General features: G+C 40.8%; 1 protein-coding gene across 2 annotated transcripts in view; it reads right to left on the bottom strand.

The window, feature by feature from the left end:
• dst (dystonin) overlaps positions 1 to 12,191 on the bottom strand; it is a 528,150-nt gene that overhangs the window by 106,315 nt on the left and 409,644 nt on the right. For both annotated transcript variants that reach the window (XM_048530258.2, XM_048530256.2), the window contains one exon: positions 9,202 to 9,408. In XM_048530258.2, the coding sequence (XP_048386215.2) occupies positions 9,202 to 9,408 (207 nt within the window). The remainder of the gene's footprint in view (positions 1 to 9,201; positions 9,409 to 12,191) is intronic.

Below are 12,191 nucleotides of genomic sequence, written 5' to 3'. Positions count from 1 at the left end.
AAATGGTTAACTGACCTCTGGACTGAAATAGTGTGGTCATACAATCTGTACACAGGTCCTTGAAGGAACAGAGATTCAGTATCACAAAGACATCAAAAATTTTGCAAATCAAATGGCTAAGACCTATATCCCACCAGCAGTGATACGGAGAGAGGGGTTCCAGGTGCAATGGATTAGCGCATCAGGCAACTTTGATCCACGTTGTACTGAACTCAGTATCATACTGAGCAGAGTTAATGAGTTAGACATGAACCAGGGACATACACAGACAAAATCGGATGCATGTAGCTCTCAGAAAACCTCCAAAACCTCTGTACTGAGGGGATATCAAAATACATGAAGATTAGAATTTAAAGTGTTCTTCACTTGAATCAAAACTTTTCAAATTTAAGGAAGTGAAAATGATAAATGATATCCAGGATTGTTTAAAGTCCAAAGTTACAATCTTTACAAAAATACTGTGACAACAAATTTAAAGATTTAATCAGAATATAAATCTTCATGTTTTGAGGTAAAGTTAAAATGGTTAAATACTTAACATAAAGCTCAAGTGAATATCAGGTTTCAAATTTAACAGTTTCCAGAATAAATACAGAACTGGTAAGACTCAATTGTCCCAATGTCGAAGAATAAAGCCAGAGTTTATTCTGTGGACTGAATGCAGGAAGATTTGCTTACCTTTAGAGTGGTAGGACAGCCAAGTCAGGAGATGGCTAGGAACAGAATATGACTCATGCCAGTATTGACTAAGATCCCTAAGCCCAACTATACATGATTAGATCCATGCAATACAAGGAAAACATCTCTTTCCAATTAAGATTTTATTCCATAGCAAGCTCAGGTTTACTGAAGTTTAGAGAGCAATAGCAAGCCACTTGGCCCACCATGCCAGTTTCAGTTTTGTGGCAGACCATTCATGCTCAATTTCTCACAACTGTGTTTTGTTTGTAATCCTGCAGGTCCCTCATCCTCAAGGATCTGTCCAACTCCCTTTTGCAAATTTTCATGGAATCAACTTCTGTCACCTTCTCAAGTAGAGCATTTCAGATCCCATCAACTCCCAGTGAAAACGTTTCTCATCTCTCCTTTCAATTTTTTGCCAACTTCTTCAAATGCTTGAGTTAATCTTTAATCTGTTGAGAATTCCATACCATTTTTCTTCATCCATGGGATAAAGGTAGCTTGGCAGCATTAATTTCCCATCCCTAATTACTCAGACGGCAGTTAAGAGTCAAATACAATGCTGTGGGTCCTAAGTCACATGTAGGCCAGACCAGCTAAGGATGGTGGTTTCCTTCCCCAAAAGGACATAAGTGACCCAAATGAGTTTTTAAAACAATCGACAGTGGATTCATGTTCGTCATTAGATTTTTAATTCCAGACTGTTTTTAATTCAGAATTTATGGCAGCATGCATGGGTCCCTTAGAAATTATGTGGGTCTCTGGATTAACAGTCCATCATCTCCCCTAATTCTGGTTTGCCTTATTTCACCAATGGTCCAATCAGGAAATTCAAGTGCTATACAGATGCACACACTACAGGTGTCATTCAAACGCAAAATCTGAACTTAGATTCTATGGTGGAATTGGTCAGCTATTAACCGGAAGGTTGGTGGTTCGAAACTACCCAAAGACTACAGGCTCCCTCACTTTTTAGGGGCAGCACGGTGGCTAGCACTGCTGCCTCAAAGCGCCAGGGCCCCAGGTTAGATTCCACCCTCGGTGACCGTCTGTGTAGAGTTTGCACATACTCCCTGTGTCTGCATAGGTTTTCTCCGGGTGCTCTGCCTTCCTCCCACAGTCCAAAGACGTGCAAGTTATGTGGACTGGCTGTGCTAAATTGCCCACAGTGTTCAGGGATGTGTAGACTAGATGGGTTACAGGGGGATGGGTGTGGGTGGGATGCTTCGAGGGTCGGTGTGGACTTTTTGGACTGAAGGGTCTGTTACAACACTGTAGGGATTCTGTGATTCTGGATGATGATGTTAAAACAAAACATTTCCAAACGCATTCTTTACCCACTACCTCTTTGCCTCCCCATTTTAAAAAGAATGACTATAGCTCATGATGAAATAAGAACAGAAAATGCTGGAAATACAAAGTATGCCAGTCAGTATCTGTGGACAGAGAAACAGTTAACAGTTCAGCTTGGTGACCTTTCACTAGAACTTTATTTTCCATCCCAGATTTCTAGCATACACAATATTCCATTTTTATAACAGTTCATAGTGAATTGTTTTACCATATGTTGGATTAACAGATGGGCATGGATTCAATCTGATCAACAAGAGCTCTCAACAGAACATATTTGTCAAAAACTACTTCAAGAGAATGCCCTCTTAAAAGTTGAGCAACTTTATTCCCTACTGCACCTCCTCAATTGCTATAATTGACAAAACAGCAGCATGTAGCTCCAACATAAAATTTTCACTTTGCACATGGAACCTGCCAACACCCACGATGCCCACTATTAATGCAAGCACTGATAAATGAGCCAGTTATTTCAGCGAAGAGCATTCAGGGGTTGCTTGGTGGTTTCATTAATCCTCAGGGAGTTCAGAAAATCAAAACTTACATTCTGAAGAGGAGAAGTCACATTGGATTCTGTTTCCCTCTTCACACACCTGCCGAGTTTCTCTAGCATTCATTCTATTGTTTCAGAATTCCAGCAGCCTCAGTATTTTGCTTTTAGTGAAATGACCTATTAACCTTGGTTAGTGCTTAAGCTGTTGAGAAGCTCAAACTGGAACTTCACAGCTCTGAAGTGAGTGTCAGCTGATGCGACACCATGATTCAAAATTTGACCAACAAATTTCAGGCAACCTCAAAGCTGTTCACTTTGCGAGCACTAAGTATGGAAGTGCAAGTGGACCCTATAGTATGAAGGGACACACACCCAGCTTAAAGGCGAGATCATTTATTTTGGGATGCTAGCTAATATAAATGGTCCAGAAGTACTGTGAAGCATTTTTCTGTGTGCGATGGTCACTCCCTGCATTTTCTACAGAACTCTGTCAAATTCACTCACAGAGGAGAAAGTGTCCTGTCCCTGTGAAAGGTGCTATATTTTTTGGGGGAGCAGTGACAGTGTCTCTGGAACTGCAGGCCAAAAGGGATTTGGAACAGAGGTTTCAGAGAGGGTAGGTTCTACAACACACCCTCTGGCAACTTGGGAGCTTCACTCCCACATGCTCCTTGATAGTGGCAGGAAGCTGCCTTGCTGACCAGCCAGAGCACCCAGTTTGCGTACATGTCCATTCAGCACTCCTCTACATTCTTCCACATAAAGGATACCAGTGAACTGGCAAACAAATTAACGCCCACCCCCAGGCCTGGCCTCAGCTGACTCAGCACATGTCAACCCTAAATCTATACCAGCTGCCAATGTATGTGGACAGCCAGTAAATGAACTGGTAGCTGACAGTAACAGCGGTGGGACCTCTTTATTAGAGTTGGTGCTGTCTTTGCTCCTCCTAGAGCTGAAAAAGCAGCAGTTTGTGTGTCTAAAAGCAGGAACGAGAGAGGAAAACGTCGGGGCAAGGGAATGGAGTTGAGGTGGAAAGCAAGGCATCTATGGCATATTTAGCAAGCTAGTGGAAGCAGGATTAAGGCTACTTAGGACTTGAGAAGGGCCATAAAACAGAAGCATCCTGAATGTTCTCAGTAACACTGGGTGCCACGAAATTGAGAACCATCTCGTCTGCTGGGGTGAACAGACATTGCATTCCCTGTTCCTCGCTGATTCTGCTTCTGCCGTCGTGTACAAGTTTGACCTGCAGAAGGGAGCATGAATCCTGAGTGTCAGGATTCGTGCTACGGAGAATCAGTGTAAGAAATGGCAGAATGATGAGTGGGGTCTACTTGGAGGTGCATCCACTGATGCTGGCCTCCTGTGTCAGGCTAATGGAATTCTTGGAGAATCACAACCAGGTCCATTGATCTAATCTTTCAGGCCACCTGTTTCCACTGTCATTGGCAGGTTGTCCTCAAGAGCCTACTACCTTCAACCTCCACCCATTGTCACTCTCTTTCTGTCCAACTCCTCCACCACTGCCTCCATCCATTATCATGGAACCCTCTCTTTGCCCTCATATACATTTTATAATCAGTTACATTGCAGCAACATTTTGCTGCAGATTCACGTGAACATACAGCCTGTCTTTGAAAGTGAGGCTGCCTGTACCTAATGTCTATGCAGCAACGTTATTGTCAACCCCCCTGCTGTGCACAGGCAGCATGAAGAGACAAATATCAATGTGGGACCTAACTGACCCTACACAACAAACATGTAGACAAAATTGATACATAAAATTTATGAACTTTCCACCTTGATCAGCACAGGCACTGACAGATTGTGAATCAAAATCCCTGCATCCAAAGAAAATGCTCCTCAATTCTAACGCAAGTCTAACCCTGGTTTTAGTCAGCTTGCAGCAATTTTTTCTTTGATAGTAGGATGACAGGAAATAAATATTCCACTGAAGAAGTGAAACATCAATTTCAAGTAAGACAACAAACGAAACTTTCCCCATCCCCACTGATTGTCAATGAAGGCCAGAAGAAGGACTCCAGCCTTAGTCTGTTATCAACAGTATACTTACCTCAAAGCAAAGCACATCAAAGCAACAGCTCACATTACAAGAAATCTGGCATTTTGACAAATGTGTAAAACATCACCATCAAACGAAACTGGAAACTAAGTTGAAATGAAGACTGACTTTTTAAAGTGCCTTGTTTAACAAAGCACATGTAGCAGAAACAGACATTTTGTTGAATGTCAGACTCAAGAACTGGGACTGTACTGGAAGCTGGTGAATGTTAAGAGTCTCAAGGCAATTTTTTTTTCTACAGTCAAGTTTTTCCCTTCAGTTTACAATTAACTAAACATTATTCATAAACGGAAGGCAAATTTTGTTGCAACCCTGAATCAGGGATATACATGCTCTAACAGAAACTGCAGTTAGTTAGTTAGTGGTTAGTTTAATCCATTTTTTTGAAGTTTGTCAGTTATTTTCGTGAAGCATAAACAGATGCTTTTCCTCAGTGCTGCCTGTACAGGGTGTAAAGCAGGAGTCTGAGTTACAGCAAGTTCTGAAAACGAGTGAGAGTGGTGGTGGAGAGAGTGAGGGTGGGGTTTCTTTCTTCCATGCCTGTTTTTAGCATCCTGTAGGTGCAACTTAATTCGGCACAGGGGAAGAAACTGCTTGGTGAGTATTGATAAATTTTCTGTTATTCTAATTGCAATAAATAGTGTTTAACAGTTACACAACGGCAAGTCAGCTTGTTCAGTGGTATGTATATTTTTCATTATGTATGAAGTTATGGACGCATATGACCCACATGAATTCACCCGTGGGAAATGTCAACAGCTTTACAAGCTTGATCTTTGGGATTTGGAACTTGAGCAGCAGCCTGAGTCACTGTCATGTATCCACGAGGCAGAGGACAGTGGATTTCACGTTTTAGGAAGTGATAGCACCCCTGGTTAGAAACAATTAGATTTAGATTTTATCGTCACGTGTACTCAAGTACAGAAGTACAGTGAAAAGTGTATAATGTAGCCACACATGGTGCCATCTTCGGTACAAAGGTACCTCGCTGCAAAAAACTTCCATACAAAGTAATGGAAGAACCACAGTTTAAAAAGTTAAACATTACCTTCATAGAATAAGTAGAAAGATAAAGAAACAAGGCAACAGTTAACATGAAAGGTAGCAACGGAGAGGTTGATTACCAGACTGTCTAAGAGATGCAGACAGGCAATACAGGAGACCCCTTAGTCTATCTTGCTTGCCAATTGATATTCAATTTTGGATACTGATGATGGTATGGTTCTTAAGGACAGTGCTTCCAAAGCCAGGTTTGTGGCACTACAGGCAACTAAACCGTACAGGGATATGTAGGTATGGAGGGGAAGAAAACAGGAAGAGCAACAGTGCTAAGAGATTAAACAGGTGTTTCTGCAGTTATTGACATGACTTTAGGATGGGATGTGGCCTCCTGGTGCCTGGGTAAAGGATGCTAAGAAGCAACTGTGCAACACTCATCTGAGGAAAGGGAACCAGCTAGAGGTCATAGCCTTTTTGGTAACAGTGACTTATCGAGGAATGGGGATAGGGCTCTGAAAGCAGTTTTCTGGATCTGGATAGGAGGCTGGAGGGCAGGACCTTAAAGCAGTAGTGTCATAATTACCCAAAGTCTCACATGCTTGTGAGCACAGAAATAGGAGAATTGAGCAATTCAACATGGTTGGAAAGCTGGTGTAGGAGTAAGGGCATCAGATTTGTGGGGTATTAGGACTGATTCTGGGGAAGGAAGGTGGGACCTTTAGCTGGGTTATCTTAAATTTGTGTCCTCTGATTACTGACCATACAGTCACATAAAAACAATCTCTCCTCATGTACTCCATCAAAACTATTCAGGTTTTCGAGAAGATTTATGGCTCAGGTTATGGATGAAGTTGTAGAAATGCTTGCTGAGCTGGTGCGTTCGATTGTAAATGTTTCATCACCCTGCTAGGTAATATTGTCAGTGTGTCTCCGGAGAAGCATTGGTGTTCTGTCCTCTTGTTATTTATATGCGTCAGTTTGCTGGGGTGGTTGGTATTACTTCCAGTAGCACTTCTGAAGTACTAGCAGGGTGATGAAACGTTTGCAACCAAACCCACTGGCTAGACTAGCATGTCTACAACTTCAAGCAATTCATGATATTGGGCACTTTCATCAAATCTTTCCTGCTCTCAGCAGATCAATCCCATGTTCCTCCAGTGTCCTCACATAACTGCAGAGTCTCAATTCCTGATACCATTCTAATAAATCTGAACTTTCTCCAAGGCCTTGATGTCCATCCGAAAGGGTATTCTCACACAGAGATCAAAAATAAATCAACTTGTACTTCAACTCATATTAGCTTTAATGACCAAATGCTTATTACCCCCTTTTAAACATTCTATTTCTTTAAAAAAACAAATAGTACACCTGTTTTGAAATGTTAGAAATAACTGGAAAATGATCAGGCACTTACCTGCACTCTAAAGGATGCTGTGGAGGTTTTGACATGTGCTTTTACATAATGCCAGCGGTTTATTGGCCCTAAGGAAGGTTCAGCTCATAGGGTACTCTCAGAAAATAGTGAGTATCTGTTTATCATTAAAGTGACTATTAAACTTACTGGGTGAGGGAAACATAATAGTGAGAATGCAGGGCAAAATTGTCAACAGTTATATTAATGCCTTGGGTAAAACTGTTCATCTCAGTATTTTGCTCTGCGTTTTGTCTTCCGGTAGTTGCAAAGCTTTTTTGTGCGTTTTCTTCCTTTAAGGCTCACTTCTGGGGAGCGAGCAGCACACTGGTAGTGTCACTGGTCTAGTATCCAGAAACCCAGGCTAATATTCCGGGATGACAGGTTCTGACCAAGTGTATCCCAGAAAAATTGTGGGAAGTTAGGGAAGAGAGTGCAGGGCCCCTAACAGAGATATTTGTATCATCTATAGCCATGGGAGAGGTGCTGGAGAGTTGGAGAATGGATAACATTGTGTCTTTATTTAAGACAGGCTGTAAGGAGAAAGCTGGGAACTACAGGCCGCTGAGTCTGTTATCAGTGGTGAGTAAATTGTTGGAGGGGACTCTGAGAGATAGGACATTTGGACAGGCAGGACTGAGTATGAATAGAAAGCACGGCTTTGTGCATGGGAAGTCATATCTCACTATCTTGATTGAGTGCTTTGAGGATATGACCAAAAAGCACAGCAGTAGACTTTGTTTACCTGGACTTTAGTAAAATCTTGGGACAAGGTTTCGCATGGTAGACTAATTAGTAAAGTCAGATCACATGGGATTCAGGGTGAGCTTGCCAATTGGATACAAAATTGGCTTGACAATAGGAGATAGAAGGTGGTGGTGAAGGGTTGTTTCTTGAACTGGAGGCCTGTGTCCAGCAATGTTCCGCAGTGATCGGTGCTGGGTCCACTTTAGTTTGTTTTACACATATATAAATGATCTGGATGAGAATTTAGGAGGCATCGTTAGTATGTTTATGGATGACACTAAAGTTGTGGTATAGTTGATAGGGAAGAAGGTTATCTAAGATTACAAAGGGATCTTGATCAACTGGGCCAATAGGCTGAGGAGTGGCAGATGGAGTTTAATTTGGATAAACTTTATTTTGGTAAAACAAACAAATGGCAGGTCTTTTACAGATAATGGTAGGACCCTAGGTAGAGTCATTGAACAGAGAGACCTAGGGGTTCAGGCACATAGTTCTTTGAAAGGTGCATTACAGATAGACAGGGTGGTTAAGAAGGCATTTAGCTTTTCTTCATTGCTCAAAACACTGAGTTTTGGAGCTGGGACATCATGTTGGGATTTTACAGGATGTTGCTGAAGCTACTTTTGGAATAGTATACAATTCTGGTCACTCTGCTTTAGGAAGGATATTATTAAATTAGAGAGGATTCAGAAGATTAACCACGATGTTGTCATCTGGAGGGTTTCAGATACAGCGATAGGCTGGGATTTTTTTTCACTAGAGCTTAGAAGATTGAGGGCTGAATTTATAGAGGTTTAAAAAAATCATGAGTGGCTTAGATAAGGTGAATAGGAAAAGTCTTTTTCACTAAGGTGGGTGAGTTCCAAACCAGACGGCATATTTTTAACACAAGGAGTGAGATTTAAAAGGAACCTGAGGGGAAACTTTTCCACACAGAGGGTGGTTTGTATGTGGAATGAACTGCTAGAGGAAGTGGTATATGCAGGCGAAATTTAAACATTTAGAAGACAGGTGCATGAATAAGAAAGATTTAAAGGGGTATGCACCAAATGCAGGTAAGTGGGGCTAGTTTAGTTTGGGAAACTTGGTCAGCATGGACGGAATTGGACTGAAGGATCCGTTTCCGTGCTGTATGACTCTAAATTTTACTTCTTTCAGTGAGTTAAATGTCACTTATATTGCATAAAGCATGTGTGATGGATTTCCTGCTCAAAAGAACCCCAACAGAACAAATGACGGAACAGACAGATGGCTTTAACAATGAACAACTTAGCTCTGCTTCAGCTTTCACATGCCACTTGAAGCAACATCAAGCTGCGCATCTTTAAACCTTTTCAAAAGCCCCTTTATCACAGGAGAATAATGAGATGGCAGCAGTTCTTGCATAATCACATGCATCTTCAGTGATGTAACAGAGGACAGTGTGTGACATACCTGCTGAGATCTTTGTATAGCAGCGTCTATTTCTTCCACCTTCTGTGCTATAGTGTCGCTCACAAATCTGTAACGCTCGTTGTCATCAGACACCAGCTTGTCAAGTCCTTCTCTTGCTCTCCATGGGACCAACTCCAATAAAGCACTACTGACCTCATTAACTGTGTCCAGGCTTACCCTGTGCTCCATTATCTCTTTCCTCAGCTCCTAGGTATGAGAATGAGAGAGATACCACATCACACAACTTGTTGGATTTAATGTTGTTACACTGCTTAGGATAAATGAAAGAAACCATTTCATTGTAAATGAGTAACCATGTTTCCCCTTCCTGTCTCAAGATTGGCCAGACTTAGTGCAATCTCCCTATGAAACCCTTTGGAACACAATCTGTACGAACTGTGTCCCACAGGTTAACTCAACCCACCAATCAGAAAACAGTCCAACCTTGGCGAAACGCTGGTTCTATACCCTCCCCCATTTTGGAGATAATGCAGAGTAAAATTAGACAGTTGGTGTAAAATGTTCTGAATGATGTAGTGGGTTTCATCACCCACGAGTAAGGTTAATACCATCCTTTACTATGTCAGTCTAGGTTTCTGTTCAAAGGCTGTCAGGCAACAAAATAGAAATCAGATTAAAATCCTGGAGAGAAAATGTGACAAGGAATACAAAAATACTTTTGACATTATCTGAGCAAAGGTTAAGCAGTTATTTTAAAAGTTGAGACTGGTTTGCTAAAAGCAAATTTTAAAGAGAATACTGCTCTTATGTGAAATAGACAGCATTTTCAATATTATATACAAGACTAAAACCAAATAACGTAATCTGTGCTTAAGGTAGATCCTGACTTTGAGCAATAGTGTAAATTTGGAGATATGTAAGTCATCAGTCCATCTTATATTCTCTCCACATTTAATGTCAAGAGAATTAAGATATAAAATGAGCTGCTGACTTGTTACTGCCCTGAGTCACAGTTTGTCCCATTGTAATTATTAACGTAGTATAACTCCATTAATTAAAGATTGAACTTATTACTAATCATAATTCCCACCTTGTAATCAAGCTGCAGAACTGTTCATTGCTTAACCGTCTAAAAGATGATTTCTTTCAGACTGCCTAATTTCCCTAATTTTACACCCACTCTCTAATTTTACGTTCTGTTACCTTCAAAATGGGGGAGGGTATAAAATCAGCATTGCATTAATGTTGGACTGTTTCCTGATTAGACCTAAAATAGTTCTCAATCAGAGTTGTAACAGAAATTTTGATACATTGATGTTTCCAGGATGTTATTCTTCTTGACCCTCACAATGGCCCTTATTGTGTTCTCAATGTGCGGTTTACAAGAATTAGCAATTCCACCAATACAGCACTCTTGAAGAAGAAAATAATCCATGGGGAGCTAATGACTGAAATGTCCTTAATTTAGTAAGTAAAATGTAAGCCAAAATAACAGTCAATAAATGGAGTACACTAAGTGCTGTTTATCCTCTTCAAAAAGCAATGAAAGACATATTTTTAAAAGATGCCCAACTTTGATGATTTTACAAAATTCCTGCTAATCATAAGCTTCTGATAAAATTGAGATTTTGTTCATTAATTATTTTTTGCACTAATGATATTTCAATGAGAACAGTGTTTCTCTGTTTTAATGACCTACAGACAATGTTCTTCAATACAGAGATGAACTCTCTCTTTTCAAATGCATGAAGACCTATTATGCTTCCCCAGAGCAGCTGCTGGAAACAATGAAAACATGGGTCTCCATCTTACAGGCTGTCGAGTCAGCAACACCCAAGCTAGAAACACAGGGAGCGGTCGAACAAAGGTCAAGTCTCTGCTTGAGTGATTTCCTGACATTGTATGGACACTGTTCATCCTACTATTGACGTGTGAGATTACACAAAGTAAACCAACAAATCAATCCCTCACATGGAAACTGGTCGTCCAGTTGACTCAAACACCACCCCTTTTACTTACATTGCTGCATAATCCAATATATCTACAACAAAGCAACTTAAGACAGTAATTTACTGAAACAGCAAACACACATGAGCAAGCATGGATACAGCAACACACATGGTCATGAGCACAGATTCATTACAACATACTGATACACTCTAACATGAACAAACAAGAATACACATACATTAACATACAAACCTGTTGAAACGATGAAACTATCAAATTTGTAAATAATTGAAACACAATAGTTACAGAGCAGAGGGAGGCCATTTAGCCCATCATATCTGCACGGCTTTCTAAATGAGGAATTATCCTTGTGGCATCCTCCTCCATTCTACCTGTAACATTTCCTTTTCAGATAACAATCTCAGTTACTTTTGAATGCTTGGATTGAACATGCTTCCATCAAACTCTCAGACAATGAATTCTTAACTTTAACAATTTGCTGCACGGTCAAGTTTTCCCTCTTCTTGCTTTGCTTCTTTGGACAGTTACTTTAAATCTGTGCCCTCTCATTCCAGATCCTTTCATAACTGAGTGCAGCCTTTTCCTATTTAGCCTATCCAGAACCCTCATATTTTTGTGCAACTCAACCAGATTGCCTCTCAGCCTTTGCCATCTCCAAAGAAAACAGTCTTAACTGCTCTAATCCATCTTCAAAACTGAAGTTCCTCGTCTCTGGAATCATTCTGATAAATTTCTTCTGCACTCTCTCTTACACATCACATCTTTTTTGAACTGTGGTGTCCAGAAGTACATAGAGTACTTGAGCTAAGGCCAAACTAGTGACTACCACAAGTTTAACATCACCTCCTTGTCCCTGTACACCATGGCCCTGTCAATAAAGCCTGGGGCCTTGGATGCTTAACTGACCTCTTTCTCAATTTGTTCTGCCTTCAATCCTTCATTGACTACTGCACACACATACATGGGTTGCTCCTGCAGACCCTTTCAGAAATGTACCCTTTATTGTAAATGGTCTCTTCAAGTTAGGACAGAATCCATTCAGTGTGGAAACAGGCCAA

The sequence above is a fragment of the Stegostoma tigrinum genome, chromosome 4 (assembly GCF_030684315.1).
Source record: "Stegostoma tigrinum isolate sSteTig4 chromosome 4, sSteTig4.hap1, whole genome shotgun sequence".
Taxonomy (NCBI): Eukaryota; Metazoa; Chordata; class Chondrichthyes; order Orectolobiformes; family Stegostomatidae; genus Stegostoma; species Stegostoma tigrinum.
The sequence above is the reverse complement of the archived record's forward strand: the minus strand, read 5'-3'. Positions and strand labels throughout refer to the sequence as shown.